The sequence below is a fragment of the Enoplosus armatus genome, chromosome 3 (assembly GCF_043641665.1).
Source record: "Enoplosus armatus isolate fEnoArm2 chromosome 3, fEnoArm2.hap1, whole genome shotgun sequence".
NCBI classification, from domain to species: Eukaryota; Metazoa; Chordata; class Actinopteri; order Centrarchiformes; family Enoplosidae; genus Enoplosus; species Enoplosus armatus.
The window spans coordinates 8,689,988-8,716,966 of record NC_092182.1 but is presented as its reverse complement, the minus strand read 5'-3'; the positions used below and the strand labels follow the sequence as shown (position 1 = coordinate 8,716,966).

The window sequence follows — 26,979 nt, the reverse complement described above, 5'->3', positions numbered from 1 at the left end:
GCAAGTGCAGTATTGACAATCTGTCCTTAAGTGTTAGGTCTCTGCGGATTTGTAACCAGAAGCCTTTGTGTGGCTTCTGTGTTGTGTGTGTGTGTGTGTGTGTTTCCCTACGTTCGTCCGCCCAACCGTCTGTGTGGTATTACAGTGTAGATCTCCTCTGCTGCTGCTGCTGCTGCTGCTGCTGCTTATACTCATGCAGCCGACAGACAGAAATAGTCCTGTGTCATCAGGGTAAATAGGTTGTGGTCTGTTTGTGCTCGCAGGAAGCCCACAGCCGCCTTCAGAAGCCTCTCAGAGCCTCCCAGCCCCGTCAGTCCAGGTTGTTTTGTGTGCATATGATTAATAAAAGGTTAACTCAACCCTCAGTCAACTGCTGGAGAGGCCTGTAAATCTCCCCCACAATCTCTTCCTTCCTCTCCCTTTCTCTCCTCCCTTTGTCTCTCTCCCTTTGCCACACCTTCCCCTGGGGGATGGAGGGATTGTGATCGGAGAACGGAGGTGGGGCTCCTGGCGCAACCACAGGTGTGCTTGTTTCCTCCCTTCTCCTCTCTCATGTAATGATTTCTTTGGCTCGCCACCTGCCAGGTGGCAAAAACACCCACAGCAAATGGAGCGCTTTAAAATGGCCTCCTGGCTTCCGATTTAAAAGACTTCTTTGCTTGCTCTGTTTGTCTTTATCCATCAGCAAACATTACTTTTTCATTATCCATTGCCTGCGTTTCATTCAATGTGGTCTTCCTGGATCTACTTGTTGCTCGTTTACATTTTGCATCGCATGCAAATGACGGCTCCTGGCCCTAAAAACTGCTGCTGCTGAAGCACATGGCTGACAGACAGAGCAACAGATACCGGCTTTTCAGATGGTCAAAAGTTGCCTTTCTAACTCTTTTCTCTCAACTCCCCCTTCTCAGCTCTCTTTCAAACTGCCTCGAGGGTGGTGGAGAGCAGGTCCCAGGCCCCTGCAGGTCAAAGGTCGCTCACAGACAATGGGTTCCCACTCTGGGTCAGCTGTGGTCAAGGAAACAAAAGACTTGGATTGGACAAACTATCGCAGTGTTTTAAGGTGGCAGAGTGAGACAGAGGGAGGGAGACGGGACAGAGCAAAGGCAGAAATAAAAAGTGCAATGTGAGCGTACTGAAAAACCTCTCTCATACACCCACCCACACATACACACACAATTGTTTTTAAGCATACTTTACCAGATTTAAAAATTTGAAAACTGTTGCTTAAGCCCCTGAAACAAGTTGCTGAAAAAGCTCGACATCTCCGTCTCTTAATTGTCCTCCTCACTCTCTTGTATTTGTTAGGTTTAAATGAATAATCACCTACAAACATTGACTTACTTTAGTGTTATAATCAGAAGTAAAGCCAAGTGTTTTTGCTTTATTCTACCCGTATCTGTTCACATCACTCTAACTTGTTCCATCCCCTCCCCCATGCTGCTGTCTTTCTCCTCTCTTTTTTATTCAGTGCCATTGATCATGCATGCAGAAATTCAGCACGCCCAACCATGGCTCTAGCCAGGATAGGTTAGCTAGTGCAAGGACTTGTCCTACATACTGTTCTCTCGCTATGGTCCACCAGGCCACAGTCACACCCTCCCCCTGATCTGCCTCCCCTCACACACTGCCACACACACCCTGCGGCCCGTCTCAGAACCAGCACATGCACGAATCATCCTGCGGTGCTGGGAATGTTAACTCATCATTACCAAAAAAAAGGTTCAGGTTTTGAAGATTACAGATTACAGCATCCAAACTACAGAAACTTCTAAATCTCAGTATCTTACATTTCATTTGACTCACAAAAGCCCCCCAACCTGTGATTTCATTAGTCTAAGAAGTGGTTTTTGACTGCATTATGTGTGTACTGTGAGATTTTGGCTTCCCTGTGTATCAAGGTCACACTCTGATGAGTTGAGCAAGTACATTTCACAGAACTGTGTGAGCACTTTCACTTTTGTTAGAGCGGCTGAGGTATGTGACGAAGCTGCTCAGCTGACCAGGCTTGCCCTGGCAGAGAGAGTGGCTGAGTTAGAGGTAATGCTGCTAATCTGCCACTTAGCTGGTTAGGACGGTGTGTCACGTGGGGGTGGGAGAGAGGGAGTGGGTAAGATCAGGTTTAGATGAGGGGTGAACTGTGATTGGGTAAGAACTGGATGAAGGGTGTAAAGTGGTGATCACAGCTGTTTTGGATGTGATGGATTAGGATGAGAGCTGGGCAGCAGGAACAGGTGGGCTGAGGGGTGTCTGAGGGTTGGACCAGGCAAAGATGATTGATGGACGGAGAGGAAATCAAAAAGGGAGGGTTGCATTAGGCTTTGAAAGACTATGTGGATGTGGGGTTAATGTTGATGATGATGAGTCCAGGAAGTGACTAAAAACAAGGTTAAAACTAATTAATACATGTGATGGATTACAGTTGGATCTGGTCAAGGGTGCAATGAGGGTTGGATTGAGCAAAGGAAATTAATACACATACTATAACATAGTATGACATAACATCTCCCATCACATCAGGCATCATGTAAGATCCATATCATGTCACATCACATCATATTAGATCACATCACATCTCATGTAATATCACTTAGATTAACATAACATAACATAACATAACATAACATAACATAACCCCTTTCAGCATACAGGACCTCGTTGACCTCTATGCAATCTGAAGCTACCAGAAGGACTTCATATCCAGCTAGCTGTTTTATGTAATCTAGCGTCTGGCTGACTGGGTTAGGACCCAGTATCCTGGTTACAGATGCCTCATTTCACCTGAGACCTAACCTGGCACTACAGGAAGACATCATTCTCCATCAGCAAGACATCAATACCAGCTATAAATTTAAGTTAATGTAGATCAATTACTAAGTGACAAGGTGTTAGTCACTACAGTATATGCACAGATGCATATACATGCTGGTCATGTGTGGTTTTGTCTATCTCCTCCAATTTGGTTCCTGGTTTTAATTTGTAGATGTTTTTTTTCTGTTTCATTATGCTGAATAGGGGGAAGCTACTGTAGATCTCAAAACATTCAAAACGCTTTAATGGGCCATGCTGTTGTGATCAACCAATGACAAGAACGGCGGGGAAAAACTACAGAGAGAGCGCCACTGGCAGCATGAATAAAGGCAGGCAACGTGCAGGGGGGAGGGAGGGAGGTCCGAGGCTGGGGGGGAAAACGAGGTAGAGGCGGAGCTTCTCTCTGAGCGTGTATGCGCGTATGTGTGTGTGTGTGTGTGTGTTTCCTCGCGCTCACCCCTCCTCCTTTTAACCACCCCACCCCCACCTCTCCTGCCCCCCCCCCCCCCCCCCCCTCCCTCCCTCCCCTCGGCTGCCCGCCCCTGAGTCTGGAGCAGCAGCAGCAGTGGAGCTTCACTGCCTCTCCTCGCCTCACAGTGCGGGAATATACCAGCGGAGAGCAGAATGGATACGGAAGGGAGCCAGAGCAGCCTGTCCTCCAGCACGGACAACTCCCCCCACGACCCCTGGTAACAGCCTCAGCCCGCCCGCCTGCGCTTGTGCTCGCCTCTCGGCCCGGTTTGAGTTCACCTTGGACTTTAGTTGAGTTCAGTGCGGGAGCGGAGCCGCGCCGAGACAAAAGACAAGCACGCTGTGTGTGTGTGTGTGTGTGTCTCTGTATGTGTGGGATGGATCCACTCAGCGCAGGAGACACAGACGCACCGCTGCTTTTTCCGCCTGTTTTTCCCCCCTCTCCTCTTCCTCTCTTGTTTGTTTATTTATCCCGGTTTTTCCTCCAGAAGGCCACATTGCAACTTCTCCTCCATCCTCTGGAAAATCCTCTCCTTTTTTCCTCCTCTAGGGGATTATAACGGCCCGACTGGCCGATTGGTGACTTCGCAACATGGCCGATGCTTTCTTACTTTATTGATGCTATATTACACACAATTCCTCCCGGTTTCCACCACCACCACCACCTTGAATGTGCCTGTGCTGTGCTTGAAAGACGCGTGTTATTCTGTCTGACTTACAGCTTTGTATTTCTCTCATTCAGCAAAATGTTCATCGGGGGTCTGAGTTGGCAGACAACACAAGGTGAGCTGTCCCGCACGCTACTTTAATAAGTCTGAATGAAAGCCTCCTGTTTACTCCTGTGCACATTTTTGGCTTAATAATAGCTTCCATATAACCCGCGAGGCTTCCTGGAAGTTAGCGAGAAACACTGTAAATAGTTAAATCAAAGCCTCCTATTCAATAAGGATCAGCTCTTGGGATTTAGACTTGCCGAGGCGCAGGGAGATTAACACTGGAAATGCATGCACATTCGCCGACTTTGTCTGCCTTTTCCTGTGCATTCACTACACTGTTAAATAGCGGAGAATGGCATCTATAGTAAATGTGATCGATTATTCAGCGTTAAAGCAGAAGTTCGGCTCGTATCGATGCCCACGCTCGTGTGTTGTTTTCCTCATTGTTGCACTCGGATGAATCCATTCATTTTATTTTAAGACCCATGAGCGCAGGCTGCTGCATGAATACAGTTTATTCTTGTTGCGATGGCCCGTGTTATTATCCCGCTGCCGCTGCTGTGTCAAAACAGCAATCGTCACCAAGTGCAGCTTTGTTTGTGGTCCGCAGGGCCTAATGGGCTATTATGCTGAATGGCCAGATAGCCCATGTACAATCTCTGAGGACCGGAGGGACACAAACACAACGTGGTCCGCCCGACCCCATTGTCTCTTGCCAGCACGCCACCGACACCAGGGCCTGTAGGGAGAGTCTCGTCAAATTCTCTGGATGCATTTAACCGTGTTCCCCCTTTGCTGTCTCCGCAGAGGGCTTGAAGGAGTACTTCTGCAAATTCGGCGAGGTGAAGGAGTGTATGGTGATGCGGGATCCCGTTACCAAGCGGTCGAGGTAAGAAGGAGGCGTGTGCGCTCCGCCGTCCTATCACCGGGTGCCTCACGCTCTCCCATGCTTTTCCATGAGACTGTTTAAGGCGCCTTGAGTTTGCGTCCTGATTTTTTTTTGGGGGGGAGTTGAATTGATTTTTTTTGTCTTCCTTTGCAGGGGTTTTGGGTTTGTAACATACGCAGAACAAGCCGGCGTGGAAAAGGTTTTGGCGCAAAACAGACACGAGCTGGATTCCAAAACGGTGAGTGGAGCCTTTTTTTGAAGATGCTGCCACTGAGTTGTCTTTGCTGAACTTTTTCGGGATTCTGTGTTGCATGTTTTTTTTCTCCCCCCTCGTTACATTTTGCCTCCAACCGTATGGCTTGTAAAGTTGAGGAGTGCGTTTTGGAGCAGCCCCTCCTCCTCCTCCTCTCTGCTCATTTCCCCCTCCAAATCCCGGTTCAGGGCGCCAACATGAAAGCGTTCTTTCTTGGTCTTCATTGCCATGGTTACCTGGGGACCTGAATGGGGTAGGAGCCCCTGCAAAAACCCTCAAAGGGTTTATGCACAGAGCTAGCAAGTTTTTTTCTTCTTCTTTTTTTTTCTAAATAGAAAATAACAGCACCCATTTTCTAGTAGCAGCTCTCAGAGAGGAAAAAGAAGTTTTTTGGAAAGGAAACAGTTGTGGCGGTGGTTCCCAAACTGATGTCAGGGGGGAAGTCTGTGAGGTCCAAATGAGTCTTTCTTGAATTTAAACATTGATGTAGACGCTGAGGTTTGTTTGAACAACTATTGTGATCTGGAGTTTCTCTGTGATTTCCCCTCCTACACTACTGACACGAGAAATTTAAGATGTGGGTAAATGGGACAAATCAGTTACCAAGCAGAGGTCAGAGCACTCTACGTGCTTGTGTTTAGCAGCATCACGTCCTTACAGAGTGACACGAAGATGTGTGTGTGAATCCCTGTGGTCAAAAGCTGCTGACTCTTGATTTAAATGTCTATGAAGGTGTGAATGTTGCTGTCTTGGTCATGTAGATTGGTTGTAGAAATGGGGACTGGGTGTGTCTTTAGCTTGTGGCTTAGCTAAGCACGCACACACACACACAATAGGGCTCATTTGAGAGTGAAAACCGGTGGCACAGAAAGGCAGCAGAGCCCAGGGGTGGAGAAAGGTAGAGTTAGTTAGTTGTTGGAGCAAGCCTGTTGCCGGGGGTGACGCCAGCCACAGGAGACCGGCGCTGTAGCTGCAAAGCCTGATGGGATTTATGTCTCCATAACAACTTCTCAGCTATTTTGCATTAACTTAAGACACTCGGCTCGGTTGGGCAGCAGAGCTCTGACACACACACTCACACACACACAGATAATGCTATGCCATGACAGGCCTTTATACTTGTGTGTGTGTGTGCTAGATTGAGATGTTACCTGCATGTTTTTAGGTGCAGTTTTCCAATAGTTGAACTGCAAAGTTGGATCTTGTTTTATTGCAAAATGAGTGTTGCTGCTGGTAATCTGTCAATTTTTGGGTAAGCTTGGAAGTCAGTTCTAAGCAACTGTAAAGTGTTACTCAGTGAGTCATATTACCTATTAAAACTAGGTACAGCCTGAGCATTTGAGAGCCAGGCCATGTGTGTGTGTGTGTGAGGTGAACATTGGTTTGGAGGCAGAGGCTTTTAGAAGCTCAGCTTGGCAGGCCACTGGTGGGGTTAGGCGTTGCCCTATTATAAACCGAAATACAGCATAAGGCCAAACAATAATAATGTTAACCACTTGAACGCAGCTTTGGTTGCTCAGGTTGTTGTGGCAGCAGTCTGCGGAGGGCGGGGGGTTGAGGCTTGCTGTGGTACCATTTATCCAACCAGGCGTTTTAAACAGGGGTATGGTTGCCATTTTGTCGTTCCATTTTGGAAATAAGAACGCATATTTCTTTCTTCGTGCGTTTGCAAATCTCTCAGATTTGCCAGGGCTGTATCGTTAAAGACAGACAATGACTTCGACTGTGTTTTTTGTTATTGCTTATAGCCCAATACTACGACAAGACACGAAGCATCACTGATGCAAAATGAGCGAATGTTGTGCAGCAGCAAAACAACCCATTTGTAGCTCCAACCACCGTAAGTAACATGGTTTCCACTTTATGTGGTTATAAATAATTATGAATAAAGCCCTTCAAGAGTTAATTTTTTGTTCAAACACACAGCAGGTCAAATTCTGTGGTGTTGGACTGAATAATTTTGACAACTTGCGTAGCTTTATGGGATCTGCCTGTAACATTTCCCTTTTGAATTATTTTCTATATTTATCTATCTCTATATTTTCTGTGTCTCCCTCACACTTTCACACTCACACTCTCTCCACAGTTAGAGGAGGATAACTATTGTTTGATCAGCATGAGATGTGAGAAAGACATCCCTGGAATGAGGAAGAATATTCGATGCTCTGATTTCTTTTTCCTCTTTATGCTGAGCCTTTGGTTTGTGAGAAAAGACGCTTCGAGGCCTGAAGCAGGAGGGAGAACGACAGGGATGTAAGAGAGCAACAGGGTGCTGTGTAAGGACTCACAGGGTGAGAAGTAAACTACATTAGCTGGTGCAAGGTCCATACCACTGGTTACAAGTGATATTAAACATTTACAGTCCTGTTACGTCCTGTATTGTTTTATGTGGCCATAGAAAGCAAAAGCCACAGACCAAATACTGATTGAACATTATAGTTTTTGTCAGTACACGTTCGCCTGGAAATGTAAATGCGACAAATGGGAGGTTGTCTGTTTGTTTTTAGAGTGAGGTCTGTTGAGGTTGTTGTTTTGGTTGGAGGTCAGATTTCCTGCCGGGGCAGAGTATGGCCTTAGGGCAGTGGTGTGCCGTTATATTTCTCTGGACGGAGAAGAGGGGCACAACTGGTGTTTGTTTTCTCTGAGAGATACTTTACTGGAACCAGTTACGGGAAAAAAGAAAAGACAGAGATATTCTCTGAAACGCTACCACGGCTCACTCGCTCGGATTAGTGCCGGGTGATGTTAGATATTAGACGAGAGGTCATTTGTGTGATTTGTGACGTGAAATTTGTCTGCACAGTTTTGCTTTTCTGATTCAGGCATATAAGTGATGGATTATTGTGCACTCTTTCGTGACTCTTTTGTAAACACATTTCTTTAGCCATATTCACAGTGCAGCAGGCAGTACTTTTGACTTATGTATTCAGTGATGATGTGTTAGTAATGTGTGATAATTGTTATTTTTTAAGGTCAATGTCCCAAAATAACCCCTAAAAACCAAACTAACGTGACAAGAAAAAACATCCTTTTATAGAAGGGAATGGCATAAAAATAAGGATTATACAGGAGATCCTTTTTTACACCAAGTAACCAGGAATGCTCTTTTCAAAGTGTGTTACAGTAGGTGGTAATTGCTACTTTTGGCACGACCGCCTGTGAAGGTAGAGTAGTAGTCACCAGCATGGTGCTGCTAATGTAGCTGCTTTCGTCTGTAGCCGTGTGCTGTAGCAGCATATGTTAGCACCAGCCTCTGTGGACCGTTGGCACCACAGGCTGCCGTGGCTACTGGTCTAACACCTGGCTAGTGGGGAGGCTAGATGCTAGCACCAGCTCCCTGGTCCTGACTGATTAGCTGTTAGTGCTGACGTGGACAAAACTGGAGAGGGGGGATGGAGAAGGTGGAGGAGAGGAGAGGAGAGAGAGGGAGGCCCCAGCTCCCGGGCTGTAATTAGTATAGATCTGAAAAGCAACTAATCGGATTGAAGGACGCAAACTGGATTGGGCTTCCGAGGTCCATGCAGATCCGGGGATAAAGCCTGGTCCTGCTCTGAAGGTGGATCCAGGGTTCTCTTTCCATGCTACATGTGCACAACCCCACCCCCCGCCACCACCACCACCACCACCACCACCACCACACACACCCGCCCTGGCGAGGCGCCCTAGCAGGGTTACAGGGGTAGGGGTGGGGTTGGGTTGGGGGTCCTCATTAGTGAGCTTCGTTAACTAATTACTGTGCCATTGTTCAGCTGTGCAGATTGACCCTGCTGGCCTGAGCCCAAACCAAGTCTCCCTCTCGCTCTGTGTGCATGCATTGACATGCCAGCTCCTTTTGTCTCCTCTTCTGTTTATAGCTTTTTGTTTAGCTTATATTGATTATACTGCCATAATGGGGCAGCCTGTGGTGCCTTTTTTTTTTCATCAGTGTGGGTGTTTTGCCATTTTGTTGCAAGAATGTCTTGGCAGGTTGGCCAATGTGTCAGAGCTTAAATGTCTATATGGTGAGTGTGATGCATGATGGCAGTACACTTGTTGTCGGAGGGGTGGATTAGTATGCGTGCGTATGAGTGTATTCATGTATTCTCGCCTATTTAATTGCATGTATGTGTCACTTTGTATACATGTGCTGGTGTTTATGTTTGTGCTACATTACATGTGTGCTTGTGAGTGTGTGTGTGTGTGTGTGTGTGTGTGTGCGTGTGTGTGTGTGTAGGAGGGCCTGTGGGGGACGCACGGGAGCCCCAGTTCCTCTACGGGCCCATCTGTTTTGTACTCTTTGTCCTGTTAATTAATGAAATCAGAGGGGCTGCCTGCTGGGACGGCCCCGCTGCACCGCCACACTGGACAGGCCCACTTTCTCATGGGCTGCCTCTGTTTTCCAAATGAATGCCTTCTCTTTCTCCCTGTGCTTTCTCATTTTCACACTCTCCCCTTGCTCTCTCTCTCTCTCTCTCTCTCTCTCTCTCTCTCTCTCTCTCTCTCATATCTATCTATTTATTGATTTGACGTTCTATTTTTTTTTTTACTTTTGTTTTCCAGTTTGTAACACTGGTGGACGCGCTGGGCCACGTGAGGTGACTATTGGTCGTAGATTAGTCTAGTCTTACAAGCTAAACCACCTAAATCATATTGTAGGCTCTGCCGTCACTTTGCTGTGTAGATGGAGCGGAGGTTGGATGTCATGAAGCAGGATGTTAGTCAGACCATTTCACGAACACTCAGTCATAACTCTTCTTTGTCATTCTGGGAAGGGCGACTTTTTCCTTCCTAGAAAGGTTTTAACATTATTCATAATTAGTTACGTTTTTCACCACTGGTTCGGGGACTGTTGATTGGGACTGTTACATCGCAGTGAAGAGCTATTTCTGAGTGTTGCAAACAGTGACCTGGCTAAGTCATTTTCCTTTTTTGCTTTGTGGCCAATCTGTCTTCCTCGAGGCTAATCCGCCAGTCTGATAGATGCTTTAGTCTTTCATTTATTATAGCCTTCTGAGTACAGTGTAGAAATTACATGTTAGATGTATTCTGTTATTTCGCTGAAGTGGAATGATTTTTTAACAGCATGGCATGACTGTAGCCGTAGTAGCACTACTACAGATGTTGCATTAGGCCTAACCTAGTCTAGTTGGTAACCTTTTGTATTCTAGGCTGTTATTTAAGAGCTCTTGATCATTTAAAAGCTGTGAAATTTTGCTGTTTTGACATATGATGATATATACCATGAGACATATACACTTCAACAACCGATTTTTCTGTACCGTTCGTACTATGGTATCTGTCTCTCTGATTACACTGCATTAAGAAGACTGTGAGGATGCATCTTGATTTATCAGGTGTTTCATTTTTTTGTACGAGCCAAATAATTAGCGCCTGGTTATTTTGTCCATTAAAACATTTTTCGATTTCAAGAAAAATTAATTATTACAATATATGTTGATTTTGTGATCTGCACACATACCACTCCTAACGTAACACTGGCAGTGTTTCCAAGCAGAATCGAAGAAGCAATGGATCTTACAAAGACACGTGGACAGGAGACTTGATTTCCAAACTCGCCACATGCTGGTAAATTAGTGATAAGACTGTTGGATGTTTGTACGCAGTCAGCTTATAGAAACAGTTTTTTTCATGAATATTTTACTGTATATATACTGTACATGACTGCTGCGTTGTGAGAGTTGGTTTCTGACCTCTGTCATTGTCGGCTCACGCTCTTGCCTCAGGGCAGCAACTGTCCTCTAGTCTTGTTAAAACAGTTCAAGGCGGGGGGGGGGCTGGCCTGAACATGAGAGGCTGTTACCTCTCAGCACTTTGAAACACCGGACATGTTGTATTTCCCAACCACTTCACACACCAGGACTGTTTTGTTAAGTTGGGATGTAGGTACATTACTGCCTGTTGTGGTGTGGTTCTGTCATTGTGTTATGCTTTGGAGGTCATTGCAGCTTCTCCTTTCTTTAATGTTGTTTGCTTGATAAAACATATGTACAGCCAGTTTTGTCAGTAGTACAGGTGCACTGTTACACGCACTGCAAATGGTAAACACCCTCATATAGAAATGGCTACATCTGCACTTCCCATTTACACTATTTGTGTCTTTTGCTCTCCTCTTTTTGATTTCTGTTAATGGATAAAAAGCAGGTGGTACGAAAGTCACAGTGTTGGTAATCAAAGAGTGTGAAGCCACACATCTATAATGTAACGTTTGGCCTACTGAGCACAGATCCTGTAGAAACGCTGTGTTGCCATTGTTTGTGAGTGTGCTCTGCCGTTGCCGATTGCCTCTGGTGGCTTTGCGTGTCCTTGTCACCTTTGTCTTTGTGCTCAGGCCAGCTGGAGGTGACATGACTCCTCTCGTCGTGTCCCCACTTCAAGGTGCAAAGACCTTCTGCAATCCCTCCCAAGGACGCTGCAGCTGCATCTTAGTTACACGGCGTTGTGCTCTCGAAGCAGTGTTAAATCTGAGGCACTTAAAGGTCCTCGTAGGATATTTCTGTCTGTAGATTTGTCATCAGAAGCAGGGAATTATCACAGGAAAGAGATGAAAGGATTGCGTGAATATTGCTTGAACGCCCTCCCTTGTATTGTGTGTTATTGTTCACATAATAAGTACTTATTTCTGGCCATTTGATAGGCTCCTTTTGCTTGCCAATATCAATTCAATACCTCTGATAGCGGCTGTGTGAGACACAAGGGGTTTTACTTCACACATCCAATTATTAGAACAAAGATGGAACTCTAAGACCATAATACACTACAAGGTCCTGTGACCTAAAATCATCTCTCTCGCTGGCTTGAGTGAGAATAACACGAGATTCCTCACAAATTTAAAATGCCAGGCCAGGCTTTGCATATTTAGCATTATTAAAGGCCAGCTCATTCAAAACTCATTTGCTTCTAATTTTATCTGTAACCTTGACCACGGCCGAGACATTCCACTTGTGAGAAATATGGATACAGTCAAATCTGGCTAATCCAAAATGGAGGTTGTCTGGATTTGTGAGATTTAGAAAAAAATATATATATATCCATCTGAAATGTATTCAGAATATTAAATGCTCATTTTGGATGTCAGACTGCCCTGCTCCGTCTAGCTTGTGGCTAAGATGCATTTAGTTGTGTCAATTTAGAGAATGTACATATCCACGTCTCACTGTGTATTTTGTTCCCCTACGCCTGTTTGTTTGGCTGGTGTGTTTGGATTTTTTGGGGCTTGCATAAACAAGGGTCTACTATACATACTCGCAGATTAGCATACGCTCTATTTTTGGACTTGTAAGGCCTTCAGATGGGTTCAGACTTAGAGGCTCTGTGTTGTAACTAATTCTAGTTAGTTAACAGTGTGATAATTCATTGATGCCCAGAGTGAAATTTATCTTACACAAGCACAAGATCAGCTACTGAACAGCATATCCGGAGCAAGTAGAGGTTTGGTGTTTTTGCTCAAAGAAACTTACGCTGGGGGGGGTGCATTTTAATGGCGGGTGCTCTGGGTAAGAAGACGTCTACAGGAAATATTTCTCTGTTTAACCCCCTTTTTAAACCTTAATATTTGATTTGGGTCCTGGAAACCCCAGATAAAAAAACACGTTTGACACAGTTTTATCAAATTGATACTTTTTCCTAATTTCATAAGAAATTCTTATAAACATGATTTTGAACTGATTACATGTTTTAAAAAATTAAACATTACTTCTGTTTAGGGACTCCGAGACTCCAGCTGTAAAACATGGTTATGTACAATGGATTTTCATCTGTTCCGTATATAGATTGATGTTACCCTCCTAAATCTTAAATAAATGTGGATATCTGTAATTGGAGTTTTATAAGAAAGGAAGTTAGATGTCTATGGGGTTGAACTGGCCCCAAATGTAAATAATGTGTAGATATGCACATAAGATATTGTACATTTCTTTGTCTGCGAATGGCCTTTTGGCAAACTAAAGAAATATGTATTTATTCATGCATAGCCTTGTAACATATAAAATATTTCCTTAATATTTGTTTTAATAACAATGCATTTCAGTTTTGGCACCTGAATGAAAGCCGAGTGTGTGTCAAAGGGAAGGGTGACCACTTTAATACTTTTCCACATATTGAGTTTTAATAAGGCCAGAAGAAAAGAAAAGAGAGAACATTTTTAGGAAAAACTTTTTGCCATTATTGTTATTATTTTACACTACAGCAGTGCTATGCGTCTCAAAACAACAAGAAGGTAAATGTCAACAATAGCTCACTTCTAATAGACTCCTCTAAATATCTGTAGTACAGATCTATCAGTCATTGCAATCAATCAAATCCACAGTAGGATGTCATGAAATGTGTGCGTCATTCAAGAACAGAAATGTTTTTCCTCTACTTTCACCATTGTAACTCATCTCAACTCATCTCTCCCTTACAGATCGACCCAAAGGTGGCGTTTCCCCGCCGGGCTCAGCCGAAGGTGAGTGCACCCTGAAGGGGTTAACAGCAAGGAAGGAGTATTGATGATGTCATGTGTCACCCCTCATCACTCAGCCCTGATTGGCTGAGATTAGAGTCAGGCACGTGACCAAAGAGGAGCGGCAATCCACTTGTCCATCCTGACACTGTGACCCCATGCCCTGACCCCACCCAACCCCCGACCGTCAGCAGCCAACATCTTACACACACACACACACACACACACACACACACACACACACACACACACTCATTTTTGTCCTGGCACACACATGAATGAATGCCTACACACAGTAGTCACCTGTCTGCATGCACACACCTGCGAGCCCTAAATGTAACAGACCTTAAACTGAAGAGAGTTAGGCTGAACGCTCAGAAGAGCTTTCAGAAACATCTGAGATTAGATAAACACAAAGTCTCTTTATCACCGCCATCTACCCCCTGCCTAATGTGATTAGTGGTAAACGATGCCTTCTTCTTCTTCTTTTTCTGCGCCGCTAGCTGGTGACCAGGACAAAGAAGATCTTTGTCGGAGGACTGTCAGTCAATACCACCATTGAAGATGTGAAGCATTACTTCGACCAGTTTGGAAAGGTAAAGTATACACAAATCTGGCATCTATTTGTAGCTCCTGTCTTTCAGATTCAACAGTGCAGTGGTTCCCAACCTTTGTGTCAGACCCACAGAACTGAAGAACCCCTTAATCCACAACCCCCCCCTCATGTTACACACTGAATTCAGTTTAAACTGGATATTATTTAACATTTAACAATGACAATAAAGTGAATATAATAGTGTATGTTTTTTTTATACAGTTGAACGGTTAATTAGGTCGGTTTGGTTAAGTTTGCATTTGTACTACGATGTTTCAAACATTAATCCATTACTTTAAGATATTTCAATAATTTGTCCGTTTGCTAACTATTTCAGCTGTTTATTCATTCCTTTCAGCTAGTGTTCACTATTTCAGCCATTTTCCTTTTAGCTAAGTCAACCATGTATCCATCACTTTCAGCTTACTATTTCAACTGTTTGTCTATTACTTTTAGCTCATGTTAACTGTTTCATAATGCTTCTTGCTCGCTCACCAACTTGTTTTCATGCAGCCAGGTGTTAAAGCTGATTGATTGTGTGGACATAATTCTTAAATCAAATTGAAATTTTTATTTTATCAAATGACTTGAGCTACTCCACAATCTTTCCACGTACCACCTGGCAACTATAGAAGTAGCCCCTGGGGTACAAGTACCCCTGGTTGGGAATCACTGCTCTAATGGTCTGTGCACCTTTGATAGATTATATTCATCTTTTGGCCCTGTCCCTTTGATATTGTTCAGCTTTAACTTGTTTTTCTCCTCCCTTTCTACTTCTTTTCCGCTTTTCATTTGAGTCGAGGCACAACAAAAAGTGCAAAAGGGGCCTAATTTCATAGAAGAAGTAGTGAGAAGAGGACTGAAAGAGAGAAGGAACCTAAAGGAAGGGAAAAAAAGATGCTGTGTGGTCATTGATGGTCTGCTCTGCCAGCCACAGCATTAGTTAGTTAGTTTATCTCTTTTGTTAGCTGTTTTGCTCTTTTCCGATCACATCTTAGTGTTTTTTAGCTTCTACAGTTGTCCTGCTCAGCTCCTTTGAATGAAATTTGGTGAAAGGCAAACACATGCTGTGGAGACAGATGAGTGGCCGGGGAGAGGGAGGAAGAAAAAAAAGCAGCGAGAGGAGGGGAAGAGGAGAGGGTGATGGCGGGGGACTGAAAGGGAAGAAGCAACCCCCCATAGAGAGAGAGGGAGGGGAACTCTGAAGGGTTGAAGGGCAGAGAAAAGGAGGAATGTTGAGATAGTGAGGAGGAAAAGTGACTATGAAAGGGAAAAACACCAATCTGATGGGCCATAAATATATCAAAGTATCCATCATGCGTGAAATCTTGGGTTACTTTTTAGCTAACTATACTTAGGGTTTTGGAGTGTGTTTGAGTGGAGTTCAGGCTCTTCAGTATTGACTAATCAAATGCAACAGCTGCTCCTGTGACAGCCCCCCCCCCCCACCTTACCCAAAATCAGTACCTCAGACACCAACTCCCCTCCCATCCCACATACACACACCCTGCTCCAGTCCCTCTCAGCTTGTTGCCGTGGTGACCTGCTTTCGCCCATTGTCCCACTGTAATCCTGTGTGTTTCTTTTTTGTTTCCTTTAAAAAATGTGTATGAAGTGTGTATTTGCATGAATGGAAAGAGGGTTGTGTGTGTGTGTGTGACAGTGGCATCTCCGTGGCTGCGACGGGAGGCGAGCTTGCATACATTTGCACAGACTGTACGACTCTCAGCCAGTGATCGAGTTGTTGCAAACATTAAGTGTGTGGTTCTGCTGTTGGTGAGCAGGAAAAGAGTCTGAAAATGAACAACGCTTCAGGATGTAGGCCTAATGGGCTGGAAGAAATTAACAGCACGAACCTCCTTCTGCCTCGTGTCTGGCTGTGTTTTTTCTCTGTTGGCCTCTGACTCGTGTTTGGGGTATTAACATATTTCAGGTGCTAGTTCAAATTTGAATAATGTCTTCTGAATTTGGGGTCGTGGATCCTGGATCGCATGTGTGACCAGCACAGAGTTTAACTCATTGTAAGGTGCATGTTGTGACATGTGTCAGGCCTCCTGACTGTTTTATAAAATGGCAGCCCTGTGCCGAATCACTTCTCCCTGGTGATCACAGACACTCATATCTAAGACAACACTCCCTCCGCAGGATGAGGGAATATTTGGACTGTTTGGACACGTGAGACCAAAGCTGCATCAAGGATAGCGCCAATCCCACAGTGCATTCCTGCTGAGCGGGAGGTATTTCTTGTTTATTATCTGAGCCTGGTTACAAGGTGCAGGTTAGGATGGAGTGGGACTCAGTGTCCTGTTTATTTTCATACTGTGGCACCGCCTCGCAGAAGGAAAACACAGAATGCACTATGCATTTTCTGCAACTCTTTGATACGCGCCGCCGTTTATTTTTTTGGAGTGTACTTCAGAAAGCACACCTACACAAACTTCATCAGGCTGGACTGAAATGGACTGCGTGGTTGACACGCCAGGTGTTTTGGACCCAACCGAGGAGTCAAAAGCATGTATTAATGTGTGTATTAAACAAATCTGAGCTCCTGTTGCTAAATGTCCCCAGGCCAATAAGACTACAGCAGCCATGTTTGTATGAGAAATAAGGCTGAATCCTGAGGTGAAGGTCTCGTAATCCCCCTCAACCTGGTGACAAGTTGAGAACACCTCCCTTCCTTTTTGGCCGATGCTGAACACAGGGCCCGTGTGGATCAAAGAAATGTCTTTTAAACTGGAAACCAGGCATGCAGTTAGGTAATTTGATAATTAGCATTTCAGGCATTTTGGTCATACAGCCAATTATGTTTAATCCAAGGGAAATCCCTGTTTTCACACTTTCTATCCTGCCTCTCTGTACTGCATTCCTGGAAAAAAACACTACCAGTAAAATCAAATGAGTGAATAGGTCAGAGCAGTAAGCAAAGGAAGGAGTGGATAAGATGAAAAATGCAGCATGGACAGGGCAGACGGGAAAAGTTGGGACTCCACTCACCCATGTGAGCTGGCGATTAGGAGGCTTGACTGAACACTTTGTCTGCTGGCCTGTTTAGAGAGAGATGGCCGGAGAGAGAGAGAGGGAGAGAGCGAGTGAGAGAGGAGAGAATGAAAGAGGGAGATGCGAAGAGACAGAAGGGGAAAAAAATGTGAATGCCACCTTTCATAATCTTGCAAAAAAAGTGTAATGGACTTGTCAGCAAGCGCTTGTTCTTCAGACAATAGCTGCACGCTTCACTAAAAACTGGATATTTTTAATGCTGCACTCGGAGAAGCTGCGCATGATCGCAGTTGACCCTTGTTTTTCGGTGCATCTGGGAATGTCAGAACTTCATGAGAATATGACCTTAACTTTTCTTTACTCTCTGCATGCACGCTGACTAGTTAGCGACTGAGCCGCTGCTAAGCCAATCTCAGACCCCCACAGCTATCCAATCAGATTGTCTTACAGCACCCTGGGCAGTGGACATCGGAGATCGTCTCCTTATTGGTTTTGGCAAGGGCAAGGGGGCTGGTGTGCGACCACAGCATAAGCTCACGCACGTGACAGAGTAACTTCAAGTCAAGTCAGCACCCCATTGTATTCTAATGGAAGACAATTTGATGAACCATATTAGCACGCCTGTACAGCATATTATCTTTTTGTTTTGTTTTGCTGGCTTCAGAAATGTGGCTTCAGACCTAGCACACATCAAAAGCTCCTCGGGCTGGATGACCATCGGTCATCTCCTCCAGAATAGATGCTGCTAATGCTAACGGGGGGGCTAGCTGTGCGTGTAATTCTACTCTTATGATAACATGTTGGCTCGCAGCTGTCTACTTACTGTCCTGTTCCCTGGCTCTCTGCTGTGTCATTGAGTTTGGACGACCGGAAGGGTGGAAGGCATGAGGGGGAGAGGAGAAGAGGTGGGAGGGGTAAAAACTGAATGAAGGACAGAAAGAGGAGGGGGTGCTTTCTCTCACTGTGTGTGTGTGTGTGTGTCCGAGCTATATGTTGACAAGGATGAGAGTTGAAAGGGTCAGGGAGGTTGTAGAGGCAACCTTGATTCATCATTTGGCAAGGAAACTCACTTTTCACACACAGACGTGCTCTCAGTCAGAGCAGAAGGCAAAGGTTAGAAATCGGATGGCCTGTTCATCCAGAGGCCTCTGCCACTCATGTTACACTGGTTTGAGTTTCAGCGCTTGCTGCCTAATGAAAATAGCCATGTAGTCATACTCCACACGTGTCTCCGTGTGACGTAGGAAGGCCGTGATGCATATTTTTTGAACGTTGCTGCAATACTTACTACGACAGAAAAACACAAGCGTTATTTCCACGGCGATCCCAGGCCCTCGGCTTCCCTTTCTCTCTCCTTGTGCCGTCAGAGCTCGAGCAGAAGCTGCTAACTTTCCTGCCAGTGAAGGACAAGTGAGGGAGGGAGGGAGGATAGAGGGTGAAAAGGGGGAGGAGGAGGAGGAGGAGGAATATGAATAGGGCAGTGGAGTGAGTGCAAAAAAGGAAAGTGGAGGGAGAAGGAGAATAAAAGGAGAGTGTGTTGACAAAGACCCCAGCTCACTTTGTTCTATACTCTCTGATCCAAAATGTTCGTTGACAGATTTTCTATCCTCCGTCAAAACTTTTACCTTCTACATTTTTTTTGAATCACCCCATTATTCATCACCGTTTCTCCCTTTTCTTCTCCTTTTCTGTCACATGCAAACTCTCCCTCTCCTCTTCTCCTTTCTCTCCATTCTATTCATTGAAATTAGTTCGGGGGGTGTGGTGGGGGGGGCAAGTTTCTTCTAATTGAAATTCTTTACAGGGTCTCCATGGGAATAGTAAACTTTGTTGAGAGGGAAAGAAAGACAGCGAGGGTGAACGAATGAAAGGAGAGAAAAAAAGAGGGAGAGAGAGCAGTTTGTGAGAACTCGGGAGAAAGACAGAGACGGAGCAAAGAATGGGAAAGAATTTCCTCCAGCGCCTTGTGAACGAGGAACATTCACTTCTTTTTCACCTTGATAGATAGCATTTCATTTTATTTTTATACAGCACCCCCCCTTCCCTCCCTCATTTCCCCATCGCTCTCTTCCTTTCTCTCCCTCTCGTTCTTTCTTTTTCTTTTCTCCTTTGTCACCTGTCACCCCCTCCCTCTCTCCCCTCCACCCTCTCCATCTGTTTTCCCCTCTTACTCCAATGCTAAAGAGGGACAATGGCACCCCATGCTGTGTAATGATGTGTGGGTGTGTGTGTGTGTGTGTGTGTGTGTGTGTTAATATGTCGAAGCTCATCTACTCTTTGCTTTGTTCTCACAGGTCGATGATGCCATGCTTATGTTTGACAAAACAACAAACAGACACAGAGGTACGTATGCAGAGTTATGATACACACACACACACACATTATGTTAACATGTGTAGACATACAAAGTGGGGACACCTACAAACATGTCCTCTTAAATGAAATGAAAGGAGAAACTCTGTGAGTCATTGGGAAATAACCGCACACTCCTTTGTCTCTCCACTGCTGTTTCATTTATCTCTGTCCTCTCTCAGCGAGTCAGGAGTGCAGCCCCCGCTGAGGGTTGAGGTACAGGGTCAGGATGGTTACAGGCCAGGATGTAACTTAATGAGACGAGTGAGGAAAGATGGAGAAGGGAAAGAGTAGGGTGGAGTTAGAGAAATAGGGTGTGATGGTTGCTAGAAGGACGGTCAGTCAGTTTTTGGTGAGCCACGCCCCATCCCTGCTCCTCCATGATGCCAACAGCTGATTGACAGGCAAGCCATGCGAGGCGTGCTCTGATGGCGTCAGCTGCTCGTGTTAGAAATGGCTGCTGACAGTCCTTTTATTATGTCCACTCATAGGTTACCTGGAGAGTTTCTGGGATATTGAATCTGGTCAAACGTTTGGCGAGATGAACTCTTTCATGTTGTAGAGAACTTTTCAAAAAGGAAAATTCGGTCTTTTTTTCATCAGTATAATTGCCGAGCTCTGCGGTCGTGGGGTCTCCGCTGCACATGTCTTTGTCACAGACCACCGCATGATGATGAGGATACCGCAAACGTGAACAATCAGAGAGAGAGAAGTGTCGGAAATAAGAGTGTGTTTGTGTGTCTTCCAGGCTTTGGCTTTGTTACCTTTGAGAATGAAGACGTGGTGGAGAAAGTGTGTGAGATTCACTTCCACGAGATCAACAACAAAATGGTACGCATGTCCGCAGTAACATGTTTCAGGTTTCCATTTAAGAACTAAGAGTCATTTAAACCATACATGTTCAGTTGATGTCATATAGAGCATTATCTACCCCATGATATGAGGATTTGCTCGTGTCTTTTATGTCTTTAGTGTTTTTACTGAACTTGTTAATGAGCATTGGTTTCCCGCGCCACAGGTCGAGTGTAAGAAAGCCCAGCCCAAGGAGGTGATGACGCCGACGGGCTCAGCCAGAGGCCGCTCCAGAGTGATGCCCTACGGGATGGACGCCTTCATGCTGGGCATCGGCATGCTGGGTAAGAGCCACAGTCAAATATACCCGAAGCAAAGACACTGCACCAAAAGCATATGTGTGTATACATATATAGCAAAAGCAAATCTACCAGTCACCGAGAAGTGTCGTTAAGCATTAGGTGGTTCAGAGCAGAAGCTTAACATGACACTGACGTTTAAGGACAGTTTTATCAAATATACGTGATGCCACAATTAGTATTGTATTTAACCGTATAGATTAAAGGGTATTTTCACATGTAACTGAAGAATTTGAGCCGGAAAAATATTCTAATTCTTGTGCAATTCTTCTGCATGTAACAATCAGAAAGGTTTGGTAGCCTTGTGAATGTGGCTCAATGATAACAATATTTTCCAATGGGCAGGAACTTGCTGAACACACCTGAACACCTTTCACCAGTTCCACCTTTAAATTTCATGTACATCTAAGTCTAGACCAGTTTAGGGCTCTTAATCTTTATGCCGCAATATAAAACTAAACCACCATGTAAAGAACGTCTTCTATGGCTCCTTACATGTAATATTTCTTCTCCCATGAGAGGTTGAAAAAACAAAATCCAGTTGACTTGGAACTAAAATTGGCTTCTTACTTTGGTTGATATTATTTCTGAGCCGTTTCTCATGCACACATCTCCACCAGTATGAAACTAAAATGTATCAGAAATTTAGAGGTCACAGACTGAAGGTCGATGGAGTTCTACACTGCTGGAGTAAAATATGGTTTGAAGGCGTTCTCATTGAGAAAACAAACTGAGAGCTTCACGTGCCATTTGTGGTTGTTTGGCTCCCTCTACTGGACATTAGACGTTACTGCGACATATTGACCGTACTGCAGTCCCAACAGTCTCAGTAACGGCTGCAGAGGCCGATTACTCATTGGGTCTGGTTCGTTCTTGATTCATTTTTGGTGAGAAATACAGGGGAAAAATCTTGTATGATAACGTAGACGCTTAACTCATCATATGCCCCCAGTAGATGAGTTGATCCAGAGCTTCACAGTAAATACAAAATACTCAGCGGCTGAAAATGAACCCCGGAAGAAATACAGAGAACCTAAAAGTTCTTATTGATGGCTACGTTTGTTGGTCTTATTCAAGAAATTGGTCAAATTTATGTAAAATATATCACATAATGACAATTTTATTACTAGTATGCATGTTTTCTCGGTAAAACTGGTTGCCTTGTATCACTCATCGTTGTATATTGCGTACTGAACTGACTGCTCTACATGCTGATGATTTTGGTGCCTCTGTAGGTTACTAATTTTTATGTTAACCAGCAGATCAATCTCCCCTAAATACATTTACACATTTATACATATAGTGTTTGTCTTCATTTCAGCCACGTTAGCTAAACTGATGATTATTTTCTATCTTTAACAGGCTACCCAGGTTTCCAGACTACTACCTACACCAGCCGCAGTTACTCTGGAATTGCTCCTGGTTACACTTATCAGTTCCCAGGTGAGTCCACACACATCCAGCATCTAATCCACTCTGTATAGGTCTTCTAACAGGGAGAGGAGAAAGGTTAAAGGGTACAGGCTGATGGAGCATGTAGTTGAGTCAGCTGTGAAGTACTGGGGTCATGAAATGCGTTCAAACTACAAGAGCCGTGTGGGTGGATCTCTTTCTCACTCACACACACCAACACACACACACACACACACACACACACACACACACACACGCTTAATACCATCTTAATTTCAGCAGAGTCGCTGGCTGCTTGTAGATTGAGTGTGTTTTTTACATTTTTTCTGTCTGTCTTTCCAAACCCCCCTCCTTCTCTAAAATGTCTTGTCTATTATTTGCCTGTTTTCCCTTTATATTCTTGCGTGTTTATTTTATCTACTTATGTAACCCCCTTTCATTGGGCTGTATCGCCCCTCCTTTTCCTTTGCTCCTGCCTTCCTGCCTGTCCTTACAGTAGACTGTTAGCTTTCTGTTGTGGCGACACGTCTCTGTGTATGTGGCAGTAGTAGTGTAGCAGGTGGATGGTGACTGTATTTACTCTCTCTTGACCTTCTCTGTTTCTAGAGTTCCATTTAGAGAGGACCCCCCTCCTGACATCAACCCACCCCCCTGAGCTGGCAGGTCAGTGGCTCCTCACTCCTCCAAGGGTCCCGAGAGAAAAATGAAGAAATCTTTTCAGCAGCAGAAAGTCAAATGAAACTGCTGGCAAGACAGCAAAGCATATTCCCCCAAATGTCAAATTATTCCTTTAAGTTTAATGTAAACCGACTGTATATAGTCTGGTAGTTTACTAGAACAATGAACCGTCTCACTCAGGTGATGAAATCAAATGTTTTTGTTCAGCTGTTGTGAAAACACACCTTTAGATAAGTGTGTGATCCTGTCACTCTACAAACGATCCTTTAAACTTACAATAAGCTTTCTGTCTATGTGTATTCTGTGGCCGTATTAACAAAGTGCCTTATCTTACCACTAAGGACTCCTCCTAAATGGCGCTAAAAGATTTCCTTTCCTCTCAAAGAGCTATTCACAAAGCTGTTACTGAGGGAGCGAAATGAAATTGAAATAAAAAAGCAAAAAATAAATAATAAAATGCACTTGGAAATTAAATTTAATTAAATTGAATCACTTAAATTGGCAGCATTTCACTTATTGTGAGCAGGAGTCTTCTGGACTGCCTCTAATTTCTCTCACACTAACACTTTTAGCGCTAAAATGCTTTGTGAATTACTCTTAGACCCAAAATTTAGGAGTCCTGAAGTGACAAGCCCCTTATTTTTAGGGGCTGAGGATGTTATGTGAATAAGGCCCCTGCATCTGTCTTTACACCGCCACCTAGTGGCTCTGAGTTGTACTTTCATGTTTACATAAAATTGTCCTTGTTTTTATCATGGGCATCATTTTGTTCCTTATTTACAGAGCTCAAAGTCAGATTATACTGGATGATATATATATCTATATACATATAGATATATATATATGTATAGATATATATTATTGGTGCAGTTGTTTTTTTATTTAAAAAAAATCAGATGACAGATGTTTGAGCAGATGTCAAGTCAGCCGACACCGAGCTGTAGATGGTTACTCGAGATCTGACATGAGAGCGATCCACAATGACTGTCATCTGTGTAATAATCTGGTCTGTTTGTAACCCTCAGCCATTCCTCTGACGGCATATGGACCAATGGCAGCAGCCGCAGCAGCAGCAGTAGTTAGAGGTATGTGTGTGTGTGTGTGTGTGTGTGTGTGTGTGTGTGTGTGTGTGTGAGGCATGCTTAGACAAAGAATGTGTGTACTTGTGCATATGCTTGTATGCGTGCCTTAGGTAGAATGTGTGTACAATGTCCTGCTTGGACAAATAAAATAATATTTTTAGACCTCTGTGTGTGTGTGAGACGCCCTCTAGTGTTGAAGCCTGACTCGTCCTCCTCTGTCTCTCAGGCTCCACCCCTTCACGCACAGCTGGTTTCCTGGGAACCAGCAGCCCTGGACCAATGGCTGACCTGTATGCTGCAGCTAACCAGGACTCAGGAGTCAGCAGCTACATCAGCGCCGCTAGCCCCGCCCCCAGCACAGGGTTCGGCCACGGTCTAGGGGTAGGTCACCCACCCCCCGCCGACACACTCAGGCTTGAATACATGCTTGGGTGCACGCATTATTCACAAAACTAATAGAAAGTGTATCCGCTCTTGTCTGCGTATCCTCAGGGTCCTCTGATTGCTACTGCGTTCACTAATGGCTACCACTGAGAAGACTCAGGTCACTGAAGACGGGAGGGCTTCTCCTCTGCTGATGAGCCAATCAAAATGCTGGCTGCCCACTGATGGCACAACCTGATTGGCTGGCCACAGCCTCTACCGGACTTCCCTGGCCTGCCTGTGGCTCCACCCACCGACTGAATATCTTTTTAAATCCTGAACTCTGTTTTGCTGTACTAATCTCACTTCAACATAACGTCCCCGTTTCTCCTCTTTTGTCCTCATGTAGTCTAATAACTAGACCCCCCCCCCCCACACCTACACCTCCACCTCCTTACTTTCCATTATCCATTACTTTCTTTTGAAGCTGAGAAAAGAAAACTGCAAAAAAAGAAAAAAAAAACTCTGAAGAAACCTTTGTCATCTTTGACAAAGACACAGAGGACAATTTTGATTTATTTTTTATTATTATTATTTTATTTCAATGTGACACGTCGTTTCATCATGAAGTCCTTCACAGCTGTTACTGATGTGAGCAGAGGGAGTAAAAGCCGTGCGAGATGGGTCTTTGTCTGAAAACCATTTTTAACAAAGGAAGAACAAAATCCAACAAAGTCCTTTTTTTAACTCGAGCGTCACGGAAACATGAAAAAAAAAACAACAACCTAAAATGTATATTTTGGTAGTCTTTAAAAACAAAACCTTTGTAATATTGTTATTAATATTGACATAATAATAATAATCTGTAAGGTATTTTATTCTGTAATTGGTTTTAAAGCAATGTTTTTATGTCTTCCTGTAAGATATTGTACATAGACGTTGGGGTAAGGGGGGTGGGGGGTGGAGGGGTTGCTGAACCGGCTGGCATGTCATTGGTTGGTTTGGAAAGGGTTAACAGCAATTTGACTGGATGTCATCTACTACTATGTGTGGTCATCTCACTACTTTTCTCCGTATGCGTATGTTATATGTGTGCGTTGTTGGCCAGTCCGCTCCAGATGCGCTCCAGCGCGGCGAGAGCTGTTGAGAAATAAAACTTCCAGGAGTTTGTCTGGCATATTCGTTCAGTTAAACAACAGTTCTGTTACAAAGTCACCACTTTGTTTTGCTTTGCTTCTTGAGAAAAAGCAACTCTGACTTTTTTTTTGAATCATTTGAACACCACGATGAACCAGATTTCTTGCATCTTCATGAAAACTACTTCAGATTAAGACGATGGACTTATGGAAGAATCGCGGCCTAAACCAGGAGAAATCGGGTTCACGGGGTTGGGAGGGCGGGGGGATGGGGGTTGACTTGACTTCCTCTTTTTTGAAAATATTATATATATTTTTTTGCGCGATTCACTTCTTAATGTTTTTTGTTAATTGTTTTCTTTTTTTAAAAAACAAATTCTTTTATGCGGTGTTCTCCACCGTGAAAACAAATGAAGGACATTCTCAGAGAAGCAATTGTAGAAAACATCACAATCATGTTCTGTCCTCTTATCACTATTGAAGGTGCATGTGATTGCGTCTGAGTGTGTGTGAGTGAGTGTTTGTGCGCATACATCAAGGTGTAATATGGAACTACTTTTGGCAATGAAGGAGCATTTCGATTGCCACTTTTTTGCTTTTTGGTACTGAAAAAAAAAAAGATCGCCCTGTTCCATTCTGGCTCATCTGCTCCTCTCCCCTTCCTCCCTCCCATTTCATGTTAGTTTTAATAAATTTGTGCTCCTCTGGAACAAACATATTGTTTATATACAGTTGCTGCTCCGTGTAGTGGTGAACAGAGGGGGTTTGGGCAGGGAACCAGAAATGGAACAGGGTCTCTCTCCCAGCCGGCTCTGATACAGGACCTCAGTACAGACGACGCTGGCTGGCAGGAAAAGTCAAAAAGCTGGAACAAATTCAACATTTTGCAAAAACAAGTCGCCTGTTTGTTCAGCCTTCTTGCTGCAGCCTGTTTGATGTTCAGCACAGCAGAAAACTTCCTGACCCAGCCAGTAGTTCCTCTGTCAGATCGCCTGGGACACGACATAAAACTACTGCTGGACACCAACACTGTAACTTTTTAACTTACAATAAAGCAATAAGTTATTTTTTACCTTACAAATGAAAATACTACTATTATTGGTAATAGCAGACGACGTGTGGATAATTCTGCGGCATTAAGACTTATTTTCAGAAAAAAAAAGAAACTATATTTTTCTGTTTTGAGATCTTGTTCCCCTTGTATATTGATTTTAATTATGTCTTTTGTTGTGTAAGGAAAAGGGCCAATGCTTTGAATGGAGCTTGTCGCTCTACATGAGCTCAGTTAAAGTTTAAGATTTGGGCTGTCCCCCGCCAAGCTTTACAGCAATGCTTTTCTTTTTTCCTTGTTTTATTTTTCTGATAATTTCAATTTTAAAATCCTAATAAATTATTCTAAAGCATTTGATGGTGATTGCTTCTTTTGACAATATATGCAGACACGCAGGGGCAAAAGTCTTCAACTTAAAGCCCCCCTCTGTAGAATTTGAACATTTCTGAATTTGGCGACTCCAAGTGAAAGGATCAAAAAAAAAAGACACCCCTCTCCAAGCAGATTTGACCTGGGGATACACAACTTTCACACCAAATGGAGAGAGCAGCTGCACTCCCCCGTGAACTACATTAAACTAA

The 26,979-nt window shown here is 44.1% G+C and overlaps 1 protein-coding gene across 6 annotated transcripts; it reads left to right on the top strand.

Moving 5' to 3' along the window:
* Nucleotides 1–3,435: 3,435 nt before the first annotated feature.
* LOC139282484 (RNA-binding protein Musashi homolog 1-like) lies at nucleotides 3,436–24,382 on the top strand. Of its 6 annotated transcripts, none has more exons than XM_070902224.1 (14): nucleotides 3,436–3,500; nucleotides 4,025–4,065; nucleotides 4,806–4,887; nucleotides 5,041–5,125; nucleotides 13,542–13,583; nucleotides 14,084–14,176; nucleotides 19,467–19,515; nucleotides 20,273–20,355; nucleotides 20,543–20,660; nucleotides 22,038–22,118; nucleotides 22,695–22,751; nucleotides 23,792–23,851; nucleotides 24,075–24,229; nucleotides 24,341–24,382. In XM_070902224.1, exons 1-14 carry the CDS (start codon nucleotides 3,436–3,438, stop codon nucleotides 24,380–24,382), a joined length of 1,053 nt encoding a protein of 350 aa, XP_070758325.1. The 6 variants fall into 6 exon arrangements, with proteins under 6 accessions (XP_070758325.1, XP_070758322.1, XP_070758323.1 ...); XM_070902221.1 differs by having other exon boundaries at nucleotides 24,308–24,382; XM_070902222.1 differs by having other exon boundaries at nucleotides 24,075–24,233; nucleotides 24,312–24,382.
* Nucleotides 24,383–26,979: the final 2,597 nt, after the last annotated feature.

Bases quoted from the DNA above. Each gene is read 5' to 3' on its own strand.
- LOC139282484 (XM_070902221.1), top strand. From the start codon at position 3,436: ATGGATACGGAAGGGAGCCAGAGCAGCCTGTCCTCCAGCACGGACAAC. The intron at 20,356-20,542 runs GTACGCATGTCC...CCCGCGCCACAG, and splicing joins ACGAGATCAACAACAAAATG to GTCGAGTGTAAGAAAGCCCA. The intron at 22,752-23,791 runs GTCAGTGGCTCC...TGTAACCCTCAG, and splicing joins CCACCCCCCTGAGCTGGCAG to CCATTCCTCTGACGGCATAT.